Source organism: Hemitrygon akajei, chromosome 1, assembly GCF_048418815.1.
Source record: "Hemitrygon akajei chromosome 1, sHemAka1.3, whole genome shotgun sequence".
NCBI classification, from domain to species: Eukaryota; Metazoa; Chordata; class Chondrichthyes; order Myliobatiformes; family Dasyatidae; genus Hemitrygon; species Hemitrygon akajei.
Genome location: NC_133124.1, coordinates 175,464,453 through 175,492,100, shown reverse-complemented (window position 1 = coordinate 175,492,100; position 27,648 = coordinate 175,464,453). Strand labels below are relative to the sequence as shown.

The following is a 27,648-nucleotide window of genomic DNA, read 5'->3' as shown; positions in this document are numbered from 1 at the left end:
GAGGGCTCAGCCTCGGAATAGAAGGACACCCTTTTGAACAGTGAACAGTAGGAGGAATTTCCTTAGCCATACAGTGGTGAATTTATGGAATTCATTGTCACAGATGGCTGTGGAGCCCAAGTCATTGGGTATAATTAAAAAGGAGATTAATTGGAACTGAATTAGTGAGCGTGTCAAAAGTTATGGGAAAAAAGTTGGAGAATGAGTTAGAAAGGGAAAATAAATCAGCCATGAATGAATGAAGGAAAAACACGATGGGCTGAATGGTAAAATTCTGCTGCTCGGCCTTATGGTCCATCACATCACGGTGGTGCGAGATGAATCATCTCAGTTACAGGATGTCCCCGTAGTGATTCCACAGGATGGTGTCCTGGGCTCAAACATCTTCACTGCTTCATCAATGACCTTCCATCCATCAGAGGGTCAGAGCTGATAAATGCACCGTGTTCACCATTCACAGTTCCCCAGGTAATGGAGCAGTCCACAGCCAAACGCTGGACAACACGCAGCCTGGGCTGATGTGTGGTGCCCGTGTCATTTGCCATCTAAGTGCCAGGCAGTAACGATATCCAACAAGGGAAATTCAACCATTTCTCTGACATTGAGTAGCATTGCTGTCATGGCATCCTCCACCGTCAATCCCCTGGGGGGTGGGGGGGGAAGGCAGCTCACAACCACATTCTCAATGACAATTAGGGATGGGGGATTAAATGCCATTTCAGCCTGTGAAGCTCACTTCCTCTGAGTGAATAATAAATGTTATTTTTTACAGTTTATGTCAGTGACGTGAAGGAGAGCACTGAAGTTCTGGTTACTAATTTCACGATGGCACTGTGATTGTAATTGGTATCTGGTTTATTATTGTACAAGGATACAGTGAAAAGCTTAATTTACATGCCAGCCATTCAGATCATTCCATACATCAGAACATCAAGGTAGTATTAAAGAAAAAACAATTACAGAATGCAGAATAAATGCTACAGCTGCTGAGAAAGTGCAGTGCAAGCAGACAATAAAGTGAAGGGCCATGGCGAGGAACATTCGGAGATCAAGAGTTCTTTGTACAAAAGGCCCATTCAGGAGAATCTGAAGGTGGATTAGAACTCACCCCATCAGTCTATAGAGAGATGAGTTGAGTTCCAAGCATCCTAGATGCTGAACCCCATTCGGGACAGGGATGGCACCCGAGTGTTCCCCAAAACTGTCAGGTGACAAGTGGCATTTGTCCAAAGTGATGCCAGGAAATGACCACCTACAACCAGACAGAGTCTGACCTGCTACCCCTTACCTCAGTGATGGCCCCACATTCAACGCCCCTCAGGATGTTCAAGGTGAGGTCATCATCACTTACCGTACCCTGAACATTCTGGGGGTGATCACCAGACACTCATCTCGACCATCCACATATGGTGGGGTTGGTCTGGGACTGTTACCCTGTGGTGAGTCGCTCACTTCCTGATACCCAAAGCCACTGTTAACCGGACACAGGAGTGCAATTGAATACTCTCTGCAAGACTACATGAGAGTAGCTACAATTTTCAGCACATTCAAGGTGCTAGATCAGTAATAAAGGTGATAATGGGAAACATTAGGGGAAGGGAGAAGGCAAACAGAACCAGCATTAGATTGAAGAGGAGGGGATGGAGTCAGAGAGTGAAACGGGTGGGTGGATGGGTGAAGGAAGGCTGTGAGGGTGTGGGGGAGGGGGAGAAAATAGAAAGACAGGAGGGGGATTGGAAGTTGATGGAGTTACCTGAAAATTGAATTTGCATTGGGGTTGTAAATGAGCCCGGGAAAATATGAGGAGATGTTCAAGTTTCCTCTGAACTTTGATTCTACCTCCCCCTCACCTAACCAGCGCACTCCACTCATCATCCAAACCCTCTCTCATCATCTCTCCCAATACACCATCACACCACTCACCCTCGATACTGACTCTCTCACCTTCACTGTCAGTCCCAACATTGACAAGTCCTTCCACAATCCCTCCCCCACCCCCACAAATAGATGCTGTTGAACCCGTTGAGATCCCCCAGCAGAGTTGCTCCACATTCAGACACGAATGGATAACTGGAGATAATGTTCTGCCATACAAGTCCCTGGCAACTACCCGCTGCAACCGGAGAGATCAACCTCCCGTTGAGATTTAATGACAATCCTGATGCTGAGTCCCCACCATCAACATCCTGGGGATCCCCAGAGTCCAGAAACTCAAGGGGACCATCCGCATAAATCTTCAGATACAGGAGCAGGTCAAAGACTGGGTACCTGCACAGAGTAACATCCTCAAACTCCTAATGAAATACAGCCAGTGGCGTGCCTCCTTCATGATTGATTCAATGTGTTGGATCCAGAACAGATCCTCTGTGATGTTGATGCCCAGGAACTTGAAGCCTTTCCACAGCTGACCCCAGGATGAGGACTGGAGTGTGTTCTCCCGACTTCCCCTTCCTGAAGTTCACAGTCAGTTCCTTGGACTTGCTGAGGCTGAGTGTAAATTTGTTGTTGTGAGACCATGGAGAGGGCCACATTGTGAAATTGGAGACATACAACCACCTCTCAGAGTAGAAAAGATAATTTGCACACTCCCCTCACTTCCCTACACACCTTTTCCATCTCCTACTCTATTTGTTCCTCCCTCTCCTTCCCATTCCAACAACACACCACTCCTCACACAAACAGACCCTTCACTCTCTCTTCACACCTCCCTCTCTACTTGGAACCCTTTCCCCCCACCACCCAGACACCTATTCTCTTCTCCCCACTGATATCCCTACCTCCCTTTCCCTCTCCCATTCTATTCCAACACTCAATTCCCACTGTGACACCTCTTCCCTCCTCTGACATCCCCTCCCCATTTGGACCCAGAGCCTCATTCACAGCCTTGAGGATCTATGGAGGTGAACCCCAAGATCCCTGTCTTTCTCTACACTGCCAAGAATTACACCATTAACCGTGTAATATACCTTCAGGTTCAACCTTCTCAAACACATTGCTTCACACTTTTCTGCGTTGAACATGTTTCTACGAACTTAATAATCCACCCTTCCACTTTCTAATCCAACCCAGATATAAAACTCACTTAGAGCAGGGTCTCAGAACACATACCTGTGGAACACCACTGGTTACTGACCTCCAGGCAGAATACACTCAATCTACAACCACCTTCCGTGAGCAAGCCAATTCTGAATTCAGGCAGCCAAATTTCCCTGGACCTCATGTCTCCTGACTCATGTACCTCACTATAAAAGATCAATGAGGAGGAAGCAGTGCACTATTAAATGGTCAAGGAAGAGGGAGCACTTTAATATGAAGGGTTCAGTGAAGAGGGAACACTTCTGTGTGAAAGGATCAGATGAAGGAGCACCTCACTGAAAGACTCAGTGACAAGGGAGCACCTTACAATGAAAGGGCCAGTCACGAGGGAGAACCTCACTATGAAATAATCAGTACTGAGGGAGAACCTCACAATGAAAGGGTGAGTGATGAGGGAGCCCCTCACTATGAAAGGGCTTGTGATTGGGACCTTACTACCTATGCACAATAAATGAGTTTGATACTTAAACTGCCCAATTAGTGAGGATTAGACTGAGAACAAAGAGAGGGGGGAATCTGTGGGTTTAAATCTGAGTCTGATAACACATTTCTGCATCTCAGGGGAATGTCTGTAAATTGAGTGTGTACTTGTTGCACGTGATGTATCTGTGTGTGCTTCTGTAATTGTACTGATGTGTGTGTATAAACATACATCACATTTCTTTGTGTGATCACACGTGTGTGAGTGGGGCCGGTGAATACCTGCTCCTCCCATGTGGAATGATACATCTGTGTTTAGAGACGAATGCTGGGCAATGTCCACTTACACTCCACACTGAGGATGATGACCCTCTCCCCTGTCCCGTGTTCATTCTCCGCCACACACTGATAGACTCCAGCCTGCTGGGGGGTCACCTGAGGAAATTCCAGCCACAGTTCATTACTGGAACTTGTGTTCAGTGTGACACCGAGATGTCTCCACGTTAGATTAGACACTGGGAAACTCTGGACGGAGCAGAGGATTGATGTAGGATATTCACCCAGGAATTGTTTACGCTGTTGGTAGAAGTGATTGAGAGATTCTGTGGGGTGTCTAAAAACAAACGGATGGTGAACAGTGCAACAGTTTTGAGGCAATAGAAGTTCATAGCAACACACACAAAATGCTGGAGGCGCTCAGTAGGCCTGGCAGCATCTAAGGGAAAAATTACAGTCGATGTTTCAGGCTGAAACCCTTCAGCAAAATTGGCCAAAATGTCAACTGTACTTGTTTTCCATAGATAATGCCTGTCCTGCTGAGTTCCTTGAAAACTTTGTGTGTTTTGCTTGGATTTCCAGCATCTGCAGATTTTCTCTTAGGATAAAAGATCATAAATCAGTTTTAAATAGTGAGTGGGGCCTGTTGGGATGGGTCTGCAGAACAAGAGAGTTGAAAATAGTTCTTTGTGGTCTTGAGGGTATGCGGAGCATTTGATGGCTCTGGGCTTCTATTTTACATGAATGAGGGAATTTCATTGAAACTATTGAACATTGTAACCCTATGTCGAGAGGATGTGGAGATAATGTTTCATATAGTGCGTTTGGTCGAGAACCAGAGGGAACAGCCTCCGAATTGAGGGATGTCCATGTAGAAAGCAGATGAGGAAGCATTTCTTTAGCCAGAGGGTGGTGAGTCTGTGAAATTCATTGCCACAATGGCTGTCCAGGCCTCGTCACTGGGTATATTTAAAACCAGACGGATATCCCAGCCTATCCACGGATAACTCCTATTTTCCCTCTCTCTCTGAACTGTTGCTTTTTGAGTTTAGTTCCTGGCGCCCCGTTGGGTTTAGAGTTGTGTAGCTGTCGAATTTCGGACTGAATAGTGACCGTCATGTCAGACTGCAGCTCCGAGAAGTTGGTCGCAGTCGAATGCAGAGGATGCGGGCTCTGAACTTACATCTCGCGAAGTGGCTCACCCTTTCAAATTAATGGCTCTGAAAAATGGGTCTTCAATGCATTGTTGCATCTGAGAAATTGAACAGGAATTCCATTTTCGATATGTTTGGACTATTTTGTAACCGCCAGGCTGCTAACTCCATCAGGAAGGCATAAACTGATGTGGCTGTGCCTTCCCCCGCTGCATCATCATTCTGTTCCCACCCCCACTTCTTTTCCCCGTGCCTGTGGCGATGGAGGTCGGTGATGGGCGCAGCACGGATGAAGGTGAGGAGTGGGTTTAGGTAGGAAGGCAAAGAGAAACAAGAAAAATCTCGAGGCTTCTTCCCCTGCGAAGGGGCGGGCAGTCCTGTTAAAACCCAACCCGGAGGGCACAAGGCATCCGAGTTCCAGTTACGGTCGGGAAAGGGGAGGTGGTGCCGGAGGCTGCGGACACATCCGAAATGGAGGTCAGCGTACCTCTGCACATTTGTGTTCTGAAGGCGACCAGGGGTCACACGAAGGGCTGGATTTACCCTCCGGTTAAGGCCGGGTGCTCAGAGTATGTCTCCCCAGAGCTGGAGGACAGTCCGACCATCCAGGAGCCCGCAGCTGCGGCGGCCTCCGGGCTGGTGAGCGGCGCCTCAGTGCCGGGGCCGTGCGGGGAGACAGACTTTCCTCCGGTTGAGGCTGCGCGACCAGAGCGCGTATCCTCCGGGAAGGGGAAAAGCCCTGAAGAGCAGGGATTGCCTGTGGGTGGAAGGCTACTGGTGTGTTTAGCTTCCCAAACTGAAGTCTCAATGGAGGCCAAGCGCCCTGCCGAGGAGTGTCCAGCCCTGGCGCATCATCCCGCGCAGTTATTCAAAAGGAGGGTGTTCAGACAGGGGAGGGGAGGGGAGGGGTGGGGTGGAGTGGAATCTCCTAGTGTAGCTTCCAGGCAAGATGACAAGGGTGTACAGATGGGCACTGCCCACACGGCCTGTGTTCTCTGCTCAAACTCCAGAAGCTGCTTACTCCGAGTTCAGGGTGTGTGGTACTGGGTGGTGGCAGTGAGACAGGAACAAGCCCGGCCCCGATGTCGGGGTGGGGAGGGGGGTAGGGGGGGGGGGCGCTGCTATGGTAAAGATGCAGTGTTTGGAGGATGATGCTGATGGACGCTACTGAATCTAATTCAGATGGCATGGTAGGTTTAGAGCCCAGCGGCCATCGGCATTGGTCATGCCGGCAGCCCAGTCCGCAGTGGGAGCAGCGCACTGCTAGGAGATTTATTGCCTGTTGGCGATACAGCTCTTGTTACATGCACGTGCAGGTAAACTCTTCGAGTGATTAGGCAGAAAGTTTGAAGTTAATAACTCATCTCCTGCTACCTTAGGCCATGAACTTATCAATCACCCCTGCTGTGGACACTTTCTGGAGGTCCAAGATCCGTATGCTCCGTGACCACTGGGCTAAGTGTGTAAATGTAGGAGGGGACTGTGTTGAAAAATAAATGTGCGAGGTTTTCTAAAATTGATCCTTCTACCTTAGGCCACGAATTTATCAATCACCCCTGGTATATGGACCAGAGGTGATCAGGGAGCTAAGGTAAAGGACCACTTAAGATGGAGTGATCACAATATGATAGAGTTCAACTTGAAATTTGATAGGAAGAAAGTAAAGTCTGACAGAGCAGTATTTTGGTGGAGTAAAGGAAATTACAGTGGTATGAGAGAGGAGTTGGCCAAAGTAAATTGGAAGGAGATGCTGGCACACATGACAGCAGAGCAACAATGGTTTGAGTTTCCGGGAAAATGAGGAAGGTGCAGGATAGATTTATTCCAAAAACAAAGAAATACTCAAATGGCAAAATAGTACAGTAACGGCTGACAAGGGAAGTTAAAGCTAATTTAAAAAACTAAAGAGAGGGCATACAACAAAGCAAAAATTAGCGGGAAGATAGAGGATTGGGAAGCTTTTAAAAACCTACAGAAAGCAACTAAAAGAATTATTAGGAGGGACAGCATGACATATAAAAGCAAGCTAACAAACAATATCAAGGTGGATAGAAAAAGCATTTTCAAGTATATAAAAAGTAAAAGAGAGATGATAATAGATATAGAACTGTTCGAAAATGAGGCTGGAGAAATAATAGGGGACAAGGAGATGGCAGATGAACTAAATGGGTATTTTGCATTAGTCTTCATTGCAGAAGACTCTAGCAGTGTGCCAAATGTTGTAGGGTGTGAGGGAAGAGAAATGAGTGCAGTTACTATTCCAAGAGAGAAGGTGCTCAAAAAGCTGAAAGACCTAAAGTCACGTAAGACACCCGGATCAGATGAACTGCAACCTAGGGGTCTGAAAGAGGTAGCAGTACAGATCGTGGAAGCATTAGTAATGATCTTTCAATAATCATTGGGATCTGACATGGCTCCAGAGGACTGAAAAATTGCAAATGACACTCCACTCTTTAAGAAAGGAGGGAGGTGGCGGCAGAAAGGAAGTTGTAGAGCAGTTAGCCTAACCTCAGTGGTTGGGAAGATGTCGGTGTCAATTGTTAATGATGGGGTTATGGAGTACTTGGTGACTCAGGACAACATAGGACAAAGTCAGCATGGTTTTCTTCAGGGACTATCTTACATGATGAACCTGTTGGGATTCTTCTGAGGAGAATATAACTAGGATAGATAAAAGGGAAGCTGCAGATGTTGTACATTGGATTTTCAAAAGTCCTTTGACAAGGTGCCACACATGAGGCTGTTTCCCAAGTTAAAAGCCCATAGTATTGAGGGCCCAAGTTACTAGCATGGTTAGAGCACTGGCTGATTGGTAAGAAGCAGTGAGCGGGAATAAAAGGATCCTTTTCTGGTTGACTGACACTGACTAGCGGTGTTCACCAGGGTTTCAGTGTTGGGACTGCTTCTTTTTATGCTGTATATCAATGATTTAGATTAATAACCATATAACCATGTAACCATATAACAATTACAGCATGGAAACAGGCCATCTCAGCCCTTCAAGTCCGTGCTGAACGTTCTCACCTAGTCCCACCGACCTACACTCAGCCCATAACCCTCCATTCCTTTCCTGTCCATATAGCTATCTAATTTTTTTTAATGACAATATCGAACCTGCCTCTACCACTTCTACTGGAAGCTCATTCCACACAGCTACCACTCTCTGAGTAAAGAATTTCCCCCTCGTGTTACCCTTAAACTTTTGCCCCCTAACTCTCAACTCATGTCCTCTTGTTTGAATCTCCCCTACTCTCAATGGGAAAAGCCTATCCACATCAACTCTGTCTATCCCCCTCATAATTCTAAATACCTCTATCAAGTCCCCCCTCAACCTTCTACGCTCCAAAGAATAAAGACCTAACTTGTTCAACCTTCCACTGTAACTTAGGTGCTGAAACCCAGGTAACATTCTAGTAAATCTCCTCTGTACTCCCTCTATTTTGTTGACATCTTTCCTATAATTTGGTGACTAGAAATGTACACAATACTCCAAATTTGGCCTCACCAATCCCTTGTACAATTTTAACATTACATCCCAACTCCTGTACTCAATGCTTTGATTTATAAAGGCCAGCATACCAAATGGAATGCTGGAATAATGGAATAGATGGCTTTGTTACCAAGTAACAAAGACCCAGTACAAGTTTATATTATTCCCCACTGACTGCTGAATGTCTGCTGTTGAATGACTACACAGAACACCTACCAGAAACATGCAGCTGTGTAGCAGGGAGATAGTTGTAATGATTCCTTTGGTCAAGTTCAATCCCGAAAAAGTACAGCCCTTCATCTTCCTGATTGACGTCTATAACCAGGGAACAGACACCGTCTTTCAAGTCTCCAGACAGATGGATTCGAGATTCCTGGGCTTTGGCGAGCTTATTCTTAGTTTTTATTTCATATCCCTCAGTATGTGATCCATTCTGATTGGTATTGATCCTGTTTAAAATAATAATCTCTTCCTGTTTGTTCTTCAACGTGTCTCTGTCTCTGCTCCTTCCATGCGTCTACTACATTGGATCTATCAGATCTAATGGATCTAGGAATGAATGTGGGTCACTTTTATCTAAGTGATCCCAGTGGGACTCCCACAGGTACAAGGATGCTGACATCCCTGTGATCGAGTACCACAGATGCTGGTGACAGACAGACTGGAACAGGGGTCCATATTGACTGTTCGCACCCTAACAGTGCAGCATTCTCACAGACCGTCCCATTCATCAACGTAGCAATCCCACTTCAAAACCCTGCTGATACTGCAGCCCAGTTAACGTGTAACATCACAGTATATCACACTCCAGTGATTTGAATCTGCTGGAACCCAAGAATCTATCAAGAGTAGTGAAGTTAACACAATATGTCACAGGTACATTCCTCCCGACCATTGGAAATCTCTACAATAGGTGCTACATCAAGTGGTAACGTCCATTGTCAAACATCCCCACCATCCAGACCGTGCCATGTTCTCACAGCTCCCAGCAGGCTGGAGGGACAGAATCCTGGAGACCCACATCACCAGGTTCAGGAACAACTGCTTCTCTTCAACCGTTTGGTTCTTAGATGCACCCTCTAGTGCCAACACACCCGTGATCAAGAACCACAGATGCTCGTAATAGACAGACGGGAATAGGGGTCTGCATTAACTGTTCCTACACTAACTCAAACCAAGTCAGCAGAATTCACAGAGCCACGATTCTGTCTGTGCCGTCTATCCAGGAGTGAGGCATTCCCTCTGTACTGCCCATCCCCAATGGCCCTCTTCTTTCATCCAGTAATACCATTAACGTGGAGTAGATTATTACATCACGAACCCTCCCAACAGGCCAGCATACCTAACCCAAGAAGGTAACGTCCATCATTAAAACTCTCCAGCGCCCAGACTGTGCCGTTTTCACACAGCTCCCATCAGGGTGGAGGTACAGAAGCTTGAAGTCCCACACCACTAGTTTCAGGAACAGTTACTTCCCTTCGATCATTCGATCCTTGAACAGACATAACCACATAACCAGAACTCAGTATAGCAACACTTTGACCACTTTGCATTGCAATGGGCCTTTGTTCTAATTGTATTCTTGTAAAATTGTGTATAATTTGTTTGTCCTCTGACAGTTGTGCACATCATTCTGTGTCTGTGATGCTGCCACATGTAAGTTTTTCATTGCATCTGTGCTCATGTTCCCCCCCCACCAACACCCCCCAGACCCCCCCGTACTTGGTGCTCGTATATCAGGAGCGCAGAGCTGAAGTGCAGCTGAAACCTGAGGAAGGGTCCCTTCAGATATTCAAATAGGGACTGCGACCTCTGACACTCCGTATAAATTTGGTACAGTGACTCCTCTCGGCCATAGAGTGGGCAGGTGGACCGGATGTTAGTGACCCAACTTACAAACCTGTTGCACTGTTCCTCACGTTACGTGGGACCCTCTCCTGAGGGGATTCTTCGACCTGTGGTCCAATGAGCAAGTGTTAATACACCTTGGACTCTCTGGACACGCGAGCCCCCTCACAACAGCAGAAATCCCTGATGTATTTGCTTCCAGTGCAAGGGCAATGGCAAGGACCCACTGAGGGTCTGAGGGAACACCTTGTCAGGCCCTGGGGATTTATCCACCCTATTTGCCTCAAGGCAGCAAACATCTCCTCCTCTGTAATCTGTATATGGTCCACAAAGTCAATGCCTCTTTGCCCCAATCCTATAGACTCTGTGTCTCTCTCCTGAGTAAATACAGATGCAAAAATTGGGAGTTATCCGTCTATAGGCAGGAAAGTCCATGCGATGGAACAACCTCAGGCCGTCCGTGCCACAGCGTAAACGAAGGCATCTCGCAGACCAGTCCGCTCTTCCTCTGGTGCTCCAAAGTCCTCTTCACCCAGTCGCCCTGGGCTGGGCAATCTAAATGGGAGGAGTTTTCCCCTGTCATAAAACGGAATAAATACGTTCCTGCTCTCCACGAAGTTTAAAATGCGAGCTTTGGCAATCTGACAGCTGCAGCCACTGCTCAGTGCTCGAGTGACATGGACAGAAATCTTCAAAAGCAGAGTCTTTCCTGAAAAGAAACTGTTCTAGTCCGCTGCCAAGAAGACATTCCGCAGTCTCAAAGCCTTCTGGAGGTCTCCAGAACTGTTCAACTAGGATTTTGCCACAAAATTTTCAACTTTACGAGAAAGAGCTCTTACAATGTGACCAGCCCCCACTGTGTGACCCTCCCTTAGTACAGCCTTCACATTATGTGACCCTCCCTCAGTTCCAACCCCCACTGTGTGACCCTCACTTAGTATAGACCCTACATTGTGTGACCCTCACTCAGTAATGTCCCTCCCACTGTGTGACCCTCCCGTTGTACAGCCTCCACATTGTGTGACCTTCCCTCAGTAACGCTCCTCCCTCTGTGTGACCCTCCTTCGCACTTTTCATTCAAATGTTTCCACGACCCTCTGAGCTAATTCTGATATGTGGGATTGAGTGCCTGACCAATATTGTATAAGAACTGCCCAGCATCAGTGGTTTGACACATTTCAACTTAACCAACACTGTTGAGTTGTCACTGACTATTCTTATCGAGGCAGTGATGTCTCTATGAAGCTGTTCACCAATCAGCCAGGCTCTCACCCGACAACTGATCTAATTCCAACTGATCAAACTTGCTAAATCTGCTTCCACTACCCCAATGAGGCTGTTGCTGGGACCTGAGAGACTGAGTTATGGAGAGAGGCTGAACCAACAGCTTTAGAGCTATGGGGCCATAGAGCATAAATCAGGCCTTTTGACCCTACTGGACCCTGCTGACCACAGCGTCCTTCCTGCTACTCCCAGTTGCCTGTTTGGTCTGTAACCCTCAAAGCCCCTCCCTCTAATGTTACTGTGCAACTGCTCTTAAATGTTGCGATGGTGTCTGTCAGTTCCCCTGCCAGCTTATGCCCAGTACTCACTACCTTCTGTGTAAAGATAATGTCTCTCAGTCTCTTTTACATCTCCTCTCTTATGTTGTATCCTTGCCTTCCAGTTCTGGACTGCCCAGCCATTGGGGTGGGAGGGGGAACTATGACCATCCACCTTATCCACACCGTTCATGATATTATAACCTATGAGGTCACCTTTCATTCTCCTCTATTCCAAGGAATACAGATTCAGTATGGCAAAACTCTCCCTGTAATGTTATCCCTTTCATCCAGGTAGAATCCTCATAAATCTCTTCTGCACCCTCTTCCGTCTGACAGTGTCTCTGACCCACACTGGCCTCCTGGTCCTGCAATGCCTCACCTTTATTATCCTTGTTACAACTACAGCTGAGCTGCTCAATCGCGACTGATCCAGGGAACCAACACTGTACATAATACTCCAAGTCTTGCCTCAACAGTGACTTACAGAACTGAAACATAATGGCCTTGCTGTTAGATTCAGTGCACTGACTGAAGACCAGTATGCCAAACACCATTCGTCACCACCCTGTATACTTATGCAGCCATTACCAATGAACTGTGTACTTGTACTCCCAGGCTCTTGTGATCCACAACACTCTCCGGTGCCCTGACATTCACTGTAAATGTCCTACCCTGGTTTGAATGTCCAAAATGCATCACCTCCCACTTGGCTACACTCTCTTTTTACCCAGAGAGTGGTCCATATATGGAATGGGCTACCAAGGAGCAAATATTGTGGGACAGGCACATTAACGAAAAATAAAAGATTCTTGAACAGATATATGGATAGGAAAGGTTTAGAAAGTTACGGGACTAATGAGGGCAAATGCGACCAGCTTAGAAGTGAATCTTCTTTGGAACAGCCCTTTCAACTAACCAGCCAGGCACAGATGCCAGCTCCCTCCCTACTCATCCCTGGGTACCCTGGCTAATGACCCACCAGTCGATAATTCATGGATCAATTACAATGGAGAATCTCAGCTGTAGTTGTAATGAAGAATATTAAAGGTGAAGCATTGCTGGACCAGGAGGCCAGTGTGGGTCAATGAGCAGATGGTGATGGTGACGGGGCCTCGGTGTGAGTTAGTTCACTGGGTCTCTGCTGAAATCCCAGACCCATCACAACTCACTGCCATTAGTCCTGTGCAGAGACTGTTCCCTGTAAACATATCTGAACTGCTGCTGATGTACCTGAGAGAAATGGCAGGAAGAAGCATAATTTTCCGATTGCTCTCAGATCCAACATATTCTGTCTGTTTCCCACCTTCTGTCTGAAAGGGAAAGTGATTACAGTGAAGCTCCAATGATCGACCGTGCTTCCAACATCAGTGGTGAGCGACGAGCAGATTCCCACACTGTTCCATGCTATTCCCATTGATACCCTCACACACTACTAATTCACTCCTTTTTAATGTTGCACAATATGACAATAAACTTCCAGTGACATTATAAGTTTCAAGGGAGTATGGGAAATACGACCTGGATATTTTAAGGAGAACATGAGAACCAGAGACCCAGTGAATTGAAAAAGAAACCAGGATTTTTGAAGGATATGGGAAGGCAGGGAGACCTCCAGTGCCCCTGAAGACTATACCTGCAAGAGGTGCATTCAGCTGCAGCTTCTCACAGACCATATCAGGGAACTGGAGGTGGATGAACACTGGATCATTAGGGAAGCTGAGAGATTCATTGCTAGATGATACAGAGAAGTGGTTACACCGAACGTGTAGAGCACAGGTAATGGAGTGGGCATCAGGATGTGGAAAGGGGATAGGCAGCCAGTGCAGGGTAGCGCTCCACAAAAGTCATTCCTCCTCAAAAACAAGCATAAAGTTTTGGATACTATAAAGAGTTAAAGGTGAAAGATAAAATGTTTAAGGGGAATAAGATGGGGTACTTCTTCACACAGAAGGTGGTGACTATGTGGAATAAGCCGCCAGTGGAAATAGTGAATGCAGGTTCAATTTCAACATTTACGAGAAGTTTGGATAACTACATAGATGGGAGATGTATGGAGGGCTGTGATCCAGGTGCAGGTTGGACTGAGGCAAAATAGTGGTTCAGTGTGAACTAAATGAGATAGGGGACCTGTTTTTCTGAGCATTCTATGAACAGGAAGGGAACCTGGGAGCCAGTAGCACCTCAGACGTTGTGGGAAGGTAGAGAAGGATTTCTGGGGCCTGGCAGAGATATCTGTATTCTGTTTGACCACAGGTGAGGTATTGGAATGCAGGAGGTAAAAAGGACAAAAGGACAAGCTTTGAAACTATGTACAGGTCACAGTGAACCTAACATCAGTGATGGGAAAATTACTGGAGAGATTCTAACGGACAGAATAATAAAGATTGATTGACGACAGTCAGCATGGCTCTATGAACGGAAAGTGGTACCCAGAGATAACAAAGAATATTGACTAGAGTAGGATGGTAGTTGCTCTCTACATGAACATTAACAATGTGTTAGCACAGAATACAAGAGTTGGGATGTTAATTTACAACTCTGAGTGTTCTGAGCAGTCCTGGTCGCTGCACCATATGAATGATGTGACAGCGCTGGAGATGGTGCTGTGGAGATTAAGCAAAATGTAGCCTGGATTGGAGAGGACGTCAGGTTTAAGGAGATTTTTTCTTAGAGTGGAGGAAGCCAAGGAGTGATGTGACAGTGGAATATCAGCTATGAAACACTCAGACAGGGTCGATCAGCAGAACATATTGATGCCCCCATGGTAGAGGATACAGAGCTAAGGTTTCAAAGGGGATCTGAGAGGAAATTATTTTCTGCCAGTTTAATTTTGAATGTTTTGCCAGAGGTGCTCCAGACAGATGCATTCACTACCTTTTAGAGGCATTTGGACAGGCACTAGAATGGGGAGGGTACAGAAGGATACAGACCGAATGCAGGCAAATGGGCAAACTAGATAGCAGAAGTGTGGTGGGCTGGAGAGCCCAGAATTGTGCTGGACAAGGTCAGGAACGGAGATCCCCACAAAGTGCATCTATGATCAGACTCTGTACAATGTCTCACACTACCAGTTCTTGCCAGAGTTAGCAACAAGCATGGAATTAGATACCCAGAATCAGTGCACTGCTCATTTCCGGAGTAATCACTGACAGACACTTCAGGGGCCGTTTCCAGAGTTATTCACTGACAGACACCTCAGGGGCCGTTTCCAGAGTAATCACTGACAGACACTTCAGGGGCCGTTTCCAGAGTTACTCACTGACAGACACCTCAGGGGCCGTTTCCAGAGTTAATCACTGACAGACACTTCAGGGGTCAGGGTCCTCTCCCCTCAGTAGCTGCACTGTTTGGATAAAAGAGTTGAAGAGGATACTCAAATCAGGAATCAAGATGAGTAAGTATCAGTAAATGGTGAGCCCATTCAATCCAACAGTGATATTACTTTTGTTGAGCTGAGTGAGTGTTGCACTATGGGATCGGTCTCTGAGGCAGAACTGTCCCTCACTCTGTGACCACCTCTGGCTCCTAAACTCCTCCCTGTCTCTGTACACTCCCGCTGGACCCTCCATACATTTCTGTAACTCCCTCCAGTGCCTACACCCCTCCAAGTTTCTTCAATCCTCATCTGAATCATACACCTCACCCTGTCTAAGTAAACCCCTCTAGGCCCTACACCCCTCCCCAGCTCTGTTCTGGTTCAAGAAGGGAGCTGACCTTCTCAGGAGCAGTAAGCAAAGGAGGATGAGAGGTGACCTGATAATGGAGTACAAGATGAGCCACAATAGGGAGAAAACTAACTCCATGCCAAGCATTATTTGAGTTGCAACCCAGGAGAGATATATCTCATTCTCCATTAAATTTGTGGGGATATGACTGCCTACATGCGTGAGAGCTTGTGTCTGAGTAGGTGTGAGTACTTGAACAGAGAAGGAGAGAGAAAGGATTGGAAAACTGTAGTCAGATGTTCAGTAAGATCACTACTGATCTTTTACCAGAAAGACAATTTCCTTCAGTTAACTCAATCTCTTTTGTTCATATAATGGTCAAAATATTTTATCAAACTCTGTCTTCAACATTTTAAGCTCAGAATTCTGAAGTTTTGCCACTGTCTGGATGAATATCTTGATGTTATGGTCTTTGGTTCGGAGAGGAGACCCAAGAGACATCAGATGCTAGAATCTGGAGCAACAAACAGTCTGCTGGAGGAACTGTGGGGAGCAGGGAGATGCAATTGTTGATGTGGGAGGAAGTGGAGCACCCAGAGAAACCCATGTAGATGGTGGGGGAGGGGAAATCACAGGGAGAAGGTGGAAACTCCACATAGAGAGTACCAGAGGTCCAGATCAAACTTCAGCCTCTGGAAATGTGAGATGGTGACTCTGTGCTCCTCATGTGACCCTAATAGTCTTCTGTCACAACTTTCTATTTTACCCTAACTATTTCTATACAGTTCTCCTACCCCTATACTCCTTGTTTGTAAACCCCTCCAGGCCCAAAACCTCTCACTCTGCTTAACCCCATGATAGACAGTCACACCTATTTCTACAGCTTCTTCTTGCCCTTGTATCTATCTCCCTCTCTGTTCCCCCCACCAACCCTTGGAACCTCACTTTGTCTGATACTTCCTCCTCACCCTCGCTGACTCAGTCAGCTCCAAACTCCTACAACCAGCTCAGTGTTGTCACCTTCATCCTCTACACCCTTTCCGTGTCTGTAACTTGTTCTAGTCAACATCCTTCCTCTTTTCTGTGATTCTCTACATGACCGTGTGGCACTGCTCCAATTTCCATCTTTCTGCTGTGGCTGGTTATGATTTTAATTGCCTGAGCTCCAAGTTCACGATCCCTAAATCTCTCTATTCCTCTTCCTCATTCTTGAAGTCACTTGTCCAAAGCAAACTCCACACATTCCGTCTGTCCTTCCTGTCCTAGCCCCATGCTGGATCTAGAGGCAAACAGGGGACTTAATTTCAATAAGCATCCACATATCAACACAATATTTACACTTATCCTTCCTGCTCTTTCTCAGCTTAGAACTATGACCCAAAGGCAAAGAAACCAAACAGGAACTGAAACCAAAGAGTTTGGCAAATAAAGGCTAGTGAACCAAATATAACAGAGTCACACATCCCATCTACCCACTACGTTGACGATGACACCACCGGGCAATTTACAGTGGACAGTGAACCCATAGACCTCCATGTCCCTGGAATAATGGAGGAATCCGCAGCACCAGGGAGAAGCCCACTCCATCACGTACACTCAACACAGAGAATGCTGCAAGTCGGGATTGAACCTGGACCATAACGCAGTGAGGCAGCCGGCCTGGTAACTGCATTACTGACTGACCTGCGTCCACCACTCCCTTATGGATTCTCACTCACGGCTACAGCACGGAGGCTGTTTAGGACATGTCACTCTGCCATAACCTCAAAGATCTGTCTGTCACATCCCACTCTGTCCCAGTTCCTGATACTTATTCAAAAGTCCATAAAACCATAGGACACAGAATGAGGTCCTTCAGCCGATCAAATTTGCTCGGCCATTCCATCAAGTCTGATTTAATTTCCTTGCTCCATTCTCCCACCTTCTCCCCGTAACCTTCGACTCTTTTACAAATCAAGAGCCTATCAATCTTTGCTTTAAATATATCCAATGTTTTGGCCTCCTCAGCCATCTGTGGCAAAGAATTACACAGACTCACCACCCTCTGGCCAAAGTCGTGGCCGTACACTTCCTGACACTTTATTCCACCTGCAAGTTCTTTGCCCATTCTCCTAATCTGTCCGAGTCCATCATCCATATTCCCTTTGAAAGCCACTATTCAACCCAATGTTCGATATCTCAGTGATAACCTTCACCAGTCTCCTCCCCGCTCATTCCCCTACCCTGTATAGACATAGGACTTTACTCACTCCCTCATGCACTCACGGCCCAATAACCTCAAGCATCCCAGTCATTTAACTTAATTCCAATTACACCCATGTGACCAATTAACTTACCAACCCTTTGGATTTTGGGAGGAAGGCAGAGCTCCGGGAGGTAAACCAAGTGCTCACAGGGAGAACGTACAAACTCCTTTCATACAGTGGCAGAATTGAACCAGGTTGCTGGCACGGCAAACACATTACATTGACACTACACTGCATTCCACCCAGTGCACTTGGATAATAGTGTACACTTCTCTCTTTTTCCATAGATCTCCGTCTCCATATCAGGATATAAACCATCCACTCACAACTACTACAAAATCACTGACCCGACGTCTTTCCTGACAACATCTCTTCCCTCCCTGTCTCTTGTAAGGATTCCATCCCTTTATCTTAGTTTCACCTCTGCTGAATCCACTCTCAACATGGGTTTATCATTCCAGAGCATCTGAGAAATCGTCCTGTGATTGATAGAGACCACACTTACATGTCCTGGACCTTCAGCTCTCATAGACCCTCGCTCCAAACAGAACAGAGATAACATTCCCTGTTCTTCACCCTTCAAACAACTAAGCTTCATATCCGTGGCACTGTCCTTCACTACTCCTGTCTATTGCTGCAGTATTCCACTACATCAAATGCTTCTATCCCTGTTCTTTCCACAGGGACCACTCTCCCGTGACTCCCTGGTCCACCTATCCTTCTCGCTCTCCAGGCATCTTCCCCTGCAACCACAGGACGAGAAGTGGTTGTCCCTACACCTCCTCCCTGACCAACATCAGCCACCATTCCGGATGGGAACCTGCCCGCCTTGGCCTTCCCTGCTGCCACTTGTAGAGCAACTTCTCATTTTCTGCCAAAGTTATCTAAAAAGTAATGAATGAACATTAGATTTTCCAACTTCAGGGAATGCACACCTCCAGCATTCACCCTCTCTGTCTTCTTCTGATCCACATAGGTCCTCTCCATGATCGTCTCTTTACATCATACCTTGCACAACACCAGTTATGTCCACCTACAAACCACACGCTTTTCCAGAGGGTCGCCTGTCCACTCCCCTATCAGGTTTTGCTACATCAGCCCTCTCTTATTTTGTTTAACTTATCACCTTCATTTCATATCAGGGGCCAGCACTTGATCCTGTGCTTCCACACATCAACCTCCATCCTGTGTCTACACCTTCATCCTCTCCTTCTCCATTTCCCCCACTCACAAATCCCAGGACCAGAAGCACCCAGCAGTCCCCATGTTCTCACTGTCCTCAATCCACCCTTGCCTCACCACACCATCTCTTCTCCTTTATGCTGGCACACTGCTCTTTTCGTTCTTAATCCTGCTCCAGGTTCTTCACCTGAAATTCCTTCCCCCCACAGATGCTGCCTGACCCACTGAGTTCCTCCAGCAGTTTGTCTGTTTGTTCTGTATTCCAGCATCTGAAATCTCTTGTGTCGACCGATCTCTGTGGCCTGTTACTGAGGCAATTTCCAATCCATAATTGTTTTTATTCATTGTTATGTTTCAAACGATCCAGTGTCAGCCTGGCATGTCAAGGACTTTGTTTCATTGCCCTGTTCCCCCAGTAAGATCCCTAAAGTTATTCTGTCAAGTGTATGCTCCATTGCATGTGAGTTTACATGACTGCTGGGTGAATTCCCAATCCTCACCAAGCCCTCATTCTCCACTGCAGTCACAAAACGTAGCTTTAAGCACCATACTCCCACAACTGGTCTGCCAGTCCATGTTATGTGCTTGTAACTGTGAAGGGTGAGTTTGCCACCATGGAAAGACTCATCATTGTACACTGTTGAATAGCCCCTGGACTTCACCCTTCCATATGATCCCTCAGTCCGATGGTGGTTGCTGCCCATGTGGTGATCACCGATGCATTAATGAGATCACCCTATCGTTACCCAGTCCCACACATCCAAGACCTTTTGGCACATTTAGTCAGAAAGTTAATTTTTCTCCAAACTTGATCCATTTTCGAACATCTGGTGCCTGTGTACTCAGAAGACATCCTCCAGACTGAGTGAAAACCCTGTCTGGCCTTTATGAGTTTCTGTGCATGTTGATTAGACTGAAAAATGCCACACAGACTTTCCTACAGTTGATGGACTCAGTACTAAAAGACAGATTTTCCTCTTGTTCACCTGCTTGACATATTTGTTGCTAGTTTGTCCAAATCTGAAGACGTATCTCATCCCTGCATAATTTAAGTGCTTAAGCTAGGATGAATTGATCATTAACTCTGCTAAATACCAGTTTGGGTTGTTTACCATTGACTTTCTTGGCCGTCGCATCTCCACAGAAGGTGCAAAGCCCATCCCATCCCATCAGCAAGCTGATGAACTTGTGCTCCCCCTGTATAGTGCGCTTAAAGGCAATACCCCAATCAAGTGCTTGACTGGTCAGCAGACATTATCTGGGCATTTGATGATACCAAATGAGCTCTTCCTAACACAACCTTACTGATGCACCCTCCCCCAACACACCTATAGCCATTACTACTGACACCTCAAACTGTGCTGTGGGTGCTGTGCGTGAACAGTTTGTCAGAGACATGTGGCAGCCGCTCGCCTTCTTTAACTGACAGATCCCCACCCAAAAGGAAGTACAGTATGTTTGACTGTGAGCTTCTCAGTCTCTATCTGGTGTCTACCATTCTTATTTTCTTCTAGAGGGTTGCAATTTCACAGCATTTGTTGATCACAAACCCCTTACGGACATGATCGCCAAAATATTAGATCCTCGGACTGCATGGCAGCAATGGCACTTGGCCTATGTATCCGAGTTCACAACGGATACACAACATATCAAGGGAAAAATGATGCCGTGGCCGATTGCCTCCCATATGGACAGCTGTTGATACTGTACACATAGGGGTTGACTATAATAGCATGATAGCTGACGAAGTTACTGACTCAAAGGTCCAGGCTTACAGAATAGCACTCACCAGTCTCTGGTTGGCTAACATGAAGTTTGGAAAAGCTGTGCGATGTCTCAACCAGTCACTTTTGCTTCATCGTGCCTGCATGCTGGAGATGGACTGTATTTGACTCCATGCATGGCCTGCCACATCCAAGACAGAAGGCCTCACAAAAACTGGTTGCACAAAAGTTTATTTGGCACCACCTCAAAAAGGACATGCGTGATTGGGCTGCAGCTTTTGTGGAGTACTAGAGGGCAAAAATTAACCATAATGTTCAGGCACCATTGGCACAAATTGAGATCCTTAAGTGATGGTTTGACCATGTCAATGTGCACCTTGGTTGTCCTCGTTCTCCATCCCACAGTTTCACACACCATCTTACAATGGTGGACTGTACCACCAGCTGACCAGAGATCATCTCTCAAGAATCAACGATGGCCGCAGACGTGGCTTGGGCTCTCATCAGCAGCTGGGTTGTTTGGTTTGGCACCCCATCTGCTATTTCCTCTGACCACAGTCCCCAATTCATTTCAGAAGTCTGGGCTGTGATGGCCCAGAACTTTGGTGTTAGGTGCATCACACTCCGGCCTATCACCCATAGTCCAATGGCCTATGCGAGCAGTTTTGCTGCTCTGAAGGTCTCCCTGACCAATGAGTGTTAGCATGATTGCCCCCCACCCCATGGGTCGTGCGGGGGCTTAGAACTACTCCAAAAGAGGACCTTGGAGTAGCTGAGTTTGTATACAGGCAGCTGATATGAGTGCCAGATGATTTCATTCCTGACACCAAGATGCCTGGTCAGTAAATTCAATTCCGATTCCTACCTCCAATCATAGAGTACAGCACGCTTGAGCTCCTGTTGACCTACATTCCACTTTGTTTGTTTTTATCCACCATGACGCACAACAACATCCCCTTATGATGGCCCATTCCTCATTTTAGAATGGGGAGAAAGACTTTTATCATAAATTAGAGGGGTAAACCTGAACATATTTTGGTAGATCACCTTAAACTGGCCCACCAAGATTTGGAGTATTCTGCTGCCATGGATCTGGCATCACAACAGGACCATGAGCATCTGCGGTTGACATGACAAGCCAGAGACACCTACAGTTCCTCCATCCACAGAACACGGAACCAGAGCCGGGCTGCTCGTTCAAGCTCCAAAAGGCTCATAATGCCAGCTCTAGTGAATTCTGGGGGACCATGTGTAGTGAAACATAATTGGGAAAAATGTACATAATTCACAACCACTGACCTTGAGTTAGAAACTTTGTGGCCTCCTATTCAGAGGTTAACTTCCTTCCTTTGAGTCATCTGAAAAATTAGCAACTATATCAGTAGTGTGGTAGCAATTCATTGTGTACTATTGCGCCTGCTTCATCCACAGGAGGGTAATAACCAGATAGGGTAATACCGTAATCAAATTTGTTGCCCTGCTGATGGAATAAAGGAATAGGTAAATAGGGGTTTAGATTAAAAGAGATTAAAAGACAATGATAAGCTAATGATTATTAGCTAATTACCTATTACCTATAATGATTATTAGCTATTATTATAATAGCTTATAATATTATTATTATTATATTATATATAGTCATTATTATATAATGATTATTAGCTATTACCTATAAGGCACCTTATAGGTACCTTATGTTAGTTGCTGGACAGCCAAAAGGGAACCTTACCAGCAACAAGTGATGGACCAGACATTGCTCCCTAATAGTGTTAGACATAGGTCCAAATGAGGAATTGTCTGGTCACACAAAGCATTTTGAGGTATAACATAACCAAATAGGGGAAGGATGGCGTGGGGGGGGGGTGGGGTGGTGGTAAAACTTTCGAGAGTAGGGGGAGGTGTCAACATGAGGAACTAAGGTTGTATCCAGGCTAGTTTTGGCAGAAAATAATTATAGCTAACCAATGCTGATTTTACATCTAATTATATCTCAGCATGTGATCAAAACTATTATAAAACTGCATTAACTCGTGTAGTTATAATATTTCCTGTAATGATTGCTGTTATAAAGGTGCGGATCTGGGCCGTACCTTCCAAATATCCGGACCTGACTTGCACTACCTTACTTTCCCTTTTCTATTATCTAATTATGATTTATAATTTAATTTTTTATTATATTTACTTTGATTTGTACTTCAGGGAGCGTGAAGCGCAGAATCAAATACTAGTGTGATGATTGTATGCTCTGGTATCTATTGTTTGGTGACAATAAAGTAAAGTATAAATTGTGAAGAATTGTGCTTCGGGGCCAGGACAGTGTCCGGACTGCCTCTTTGGGAAATGTGTCTGTAACTTCCCGCATAGCATGCTATGAATAAAGAGTAAAAAGTTTGGTGAAGTATCGCTTGTTTTATGATTTTATTGTGTCCTTGGTCATTGCGCCTTTTCATCGGGTCGATCCGTCTTTGACAATTTGGCGAGCCAGCCTGGGGTCCAAGATGAGGTATTCCCGAGAGCCGGCGTTAGTGGTCGCCTTGGTGACCGTGACCTGAGATGGATGGGCCCACAAGGTAAGATTTACCTTGATCTCTCTCATTAACTGTCCAACTTGACGACCCCTCCGTCTGGTGGGTAATCCTCTGACGGACTCCTTCCGAAACCTAAGTTGAGGATCACCCAAGTACCACAGGTCAGTAGATTCGGGGTAACAGATGACCCGACGAGGTATTGTGAGTATTAAAGTTTATGAGGTATCGGGGTAACAGGACCCGACGAGATATTGTGAGTATTTAAGTTTGTGAGGTATTGTGAGTATTAGTCTGTGTGTGCTGAAGAATTGGGCAGCGGATCATCAACAGTGATCTATTACATTTTTCTTTGGGTGCATCGCCGCAAATTGGGCAGTGGGTTAGTGCAGTAACCTATTACATTTGAAGCTGGTGAGCACCTTAATTGACGTGGGGGGCCGGGGTGCGTAGCATGGTAAATTGACTAAGACGGGACAGAGCGGAAGTTTGACCAAACACAGGGGAAGAGGCTTTCTCCTGCAGTCTATCCAGATGTTGTAAATACGCTTTGGTGTATGCTTACGCCAATTTTCCTGTATCAGCATCCAGCTGTAGACCAGTTGGTAAGAGGGGAAATCCCCCACACGAAGGTCAGGACCCTGAAGCGGATGTGAGAAAAGGAGGCGGCTGACCCACATGATTAGGAAGTATGGGGCAAACATTAGATAAGTCATGGAATAACACGCCATTACTTAAACTATGCAGAGATGACCCTGAAAGGGAAAATGATTACAGAATGTTATCGGCATGCCTAAATAAGAAATGGGAAGTGAAATTTAGCCTGTGGGTGGGACCTGGGACTTAGATAAATGTCTGAAGGCAGAGGAAGCAATTTGGAAACGTAGTGCCGGACAAAAATGGAAGGTTTTAATGTCCAATTGGAGAAAAACGGCCGAAGAATTAAATAATAGATCTAAGCAGAGTAGTTGGGTGCATAATGCACGTCGAAGAGGGATTAGTGTATGTGATAATGACGGAAATTTGAAATCGTGGGAGACATTAAAAGGACTGTGTGAAGATCATGATGCGAATAAGGGAAAACAGAATAGGAAAACGAAAGGTAGGCGGGTTAAAGATAGGCGACAAGGTAAAGGTGAAGCCGGCAAAGGTAAAACTGAGGCACCTCTTGACCTGTCTGGACTGCCCATGCTGTTTGATGATCATGAGACAGAGGAGGAGGAAGCCTGGCGACCCCAACCCACGGCACTGCCACCCCTGTATGCTCCACCCAAGTGGTCGCCCCAGGGTAATCCCCAAAACACCCTCACCTTTTACCAACAACCCTTCAGTGTCCCGGGTTGTCTGCAGCACCATCAGCCTTCCACATGGCAACTGATGAACCTGTACAGGATCTTTGGGCAGTCTCCAAAATGGAGGTGGGTCTCACCTCGGTCCCTCCCGTAAAGATAGACGTTCGGGAAGGCGCTCAGTTGCCATCTATTCCCCAATACCCTCCCAAGAAGGAGGTGTTCGATGGCATCACCCATCTCATAGAATCCTTCTGTAAGCAGGGCATTCTAGTACCGTGCCAGTCCCCTAGCAATACTCCTATCTTGCCGGTTCCAAAGCCAGGTAGGCCAGAGTGGCGGTTAGTACGGGACCTCCGTAAGGTTGATGAAATTTTGCAGCCGATACGTCCGGCAGTTCCTGATCCTGCTACGATTTTAAGCAGCATTCCACCGGACTCCCGAATGTTTACCATAGCATATCTGCAGCATGCGTTTTTTGCAATTCCCCTTGCTTCTGAGTCGCAGCACCTTTTCGCATTTACCTTTCAAGATCAGAAGTACACTTGGACTAGGTTACCCCAAGGTTCCGTGCACTCTCTTACCATTTTCTCGCAGATATTGCATAGGCAGTTTAGAGATTTACAATTTCCTGGGGGCTCGACAGTAATACAGTACGTGGACGAGCTCCTACTGGCAAGCCCGTCGGAGACGTCCAACGTACGCGACACCAACACGCTTTTGAATGCTCTGCACTCCTGGGGGTAGTAATCCTACCCCAATGGCAGGTGTGATTTCTGGGAACTCTTTTGAGTGCAACCGAAAGGCAACTCACTCCTGAAAGGGTAACCCTGATTCTTGCGACCCGTCCCCCCCCCCCCCCCCCACTACGCCGAAAGCCATGCGTGCTTTCCTTGGTCTGGTAAACTTTTGTCGGCAGTGGATTCCGAATGTCGCCCTATATACGCGGCATTTGAGACCCCTGGCGTCTAGTGCGCTTAAAGGGCCCCTAGAACTGACTGAGCAACAGAAACAGGCCTTTGAGGAATTGAAGAACTCGCTGTCAAGGGCGCCTGCTCTTGGTCGCCCGCTCTGTGACCGCCCGTTTCCTCTTTTTGTGAATGTTTTAGATGGCTAGGCCACTGCAGTCCTCACTCAGACTCATGGGGATATGCGCAGGCCTGTTGCCTATTACTCCACTAAGGTGGACCCCGTAGCGCAGGGATTACCCCCTTGCTCGCAGATGCTCCCGGCCATTTACTCCCTAGTTACGGCTGCTTCCAACATCAGTCTCCAACAACCAGTTTCAGTATATTCGTCTCATACCATTGTAGCCTTGCTGACCTCCCACCAGACCCAGCATCTTAAACAGACCAGACTAAGTCGCTATGAAATTGCATTACTTAATAACCCACTCCTCACTTTTGCATATTGTAATGCCACCAACTCCGCTTCATTTTTAGAGACGGCCCCCGTTGAGTTGACTGAGTCACCTCATGACCGTCTGCTACGGAACCATTTTCTCACCTCACCACGCCCCGACCTCTCAGACGCGGCTATTCCAGGGGCACAATTTGCCCTTTACGTGGATGGCAGTTCCACAGTCTCTGAGACCGGGGAACGCCTATGTGGCTACGCCATTGTCGACGACGATCACACGCTCGAAAGTGGCGCTCTCCAGCCCCCAGTCTCTGCCCGAAAAGCAGAACTTTTGGCTCTCACGCTTGTATCTTAGCTAAGGACAAAAGGGCCAATGTTTATACAGACTCTCGTTACGCATTTGGTGTGACCCATGATTTTGGACAACTCTGGGCACAGCGGGGGTTTCTCACCTCCTCCGGGACCCCCATCCAGAATGGTACGTATGTAGTGAATCTCCTCCAGGACTCCTCCCCGAAAAATTGGCCATTATTAAATGTTCGGCTCACCTAAAAAACGACTCTGCAGTGACTAAAGGCAACAACAGGGCCGACTTCGGAGCCAAACAGGCTGCGAAGGAGGCGACTATTACAGTTTCCACTACCGAACGATTGGCTTTCACCACGACTAAATCGCCACCAGCGCCGGGCACTCCAGACAGGGTTACAATTCAAAAGCTACAGGGGACGCCCCTGATTCAGAAAAACAACTCTGGAAGACACACGTTGTGTGCATTCAGTGTCCACAGGCCTCTGGCAGACCCCAGTTGGCTAAGTTTGTATTTCTGATGCTTTGTTACCGCTGCTTATTGATTGCCTGCATATGGGCACCCACCTTGGCAAGGAGTGGATGAGTAATATTCCGCTCCGCACATGGTGGCACCCAAGGCTGGAGGAGGCTGCCACAGCAAAGATACAAGCCTGTTTGATCTGCCAAAAGACAAACGCGGGAGAAGGAGTAAAATGTGCCCCTAGGAAAAACCCCCTTGCCAAGTGGTCCTTTTGAATGTATTCAGCTTGATTTGAACGAATTACCGCGTGTACACTGTATTGTTCAGTGATGGTAGATGTGTTCAGTAGATGGATTGAAGCCTTTCCAACCACCAATAATAAAGCTTCCACGGTGGTAAGGGTGTTGTTTACAGAGATTATGCCAAGATTTGAGGAAACCAGACAGATAAGTTCGGACAATGGCCCTCATTTTGTGGGAAAAGTAAATAAAGAGCTATGCGAGGTGCTGCACATTGAACAGCAGTTTCACTGTCCCTACCACCCGAAAGCTGCAGGAATAGTGGATCGGGCTAACGGCACCCTGAAAAATAAGCTGGCTAAGTTAATGTCCGAAAAAGGACTGAGCTAGCTGAAGGTCCTTCTGTTAGCTGTATACCATATGAGAATTACTCCACATTCCACTACAGGGGTATCTGCAGGTGACATTGTTTATGGACGTCCTGGAAGGACCCCATGGGATGCCAACACGCAGCCTCCCACTCAAATTGACCTTAATGTCATGGGGGATGTATTACAGAAGTACTTTCGCCAATTAACGTCCTTACTAAAGTTTCTCCGCTCCCAGGTAAGGAATTCCTTTAAGGATTCCGGAGGGCAAGGAACAGAGTGTCCGGAGTTGAAAATTGGAGATTCGATACTGATCAGGGATTGGGAGCGTCCCAAACTTGGACCCCAGTGGAAAGGACCATTCCAGGTACTACTGCAAACGCCGACGACAGTTAAAGTACAAGGCCAGGAACGTTGGATACACCTCAGTGACTGTAAAAGATGGCTTCCTGGC

The 27,648-nt window shown here is 46.7% G+C and overlaps 1 protein-coding gene across 1 annotated transcript in view; it reads right to left on the bottom strand.

Moving 5' to 3' along the window:
• Positions 1–3,831: 3,831 nt before the first annotated feature.
• The window catches only part of LOC140726636 (myelin-associated glycoprotein-like), a 614,100-nt gene continuing 590,283 nt past the window's right edge, over positions 3,832–27,648 (bottom strand). Inside the window, 2 exon segments of the mRNA XM_073043299.1 lie at positions 3,832–4,067; positions 4,070–4,129. Coding sequence (XP_072899400.1) covers positions 3,832–4,067; positions 4,070–4,129 — 296 coding nt within the window.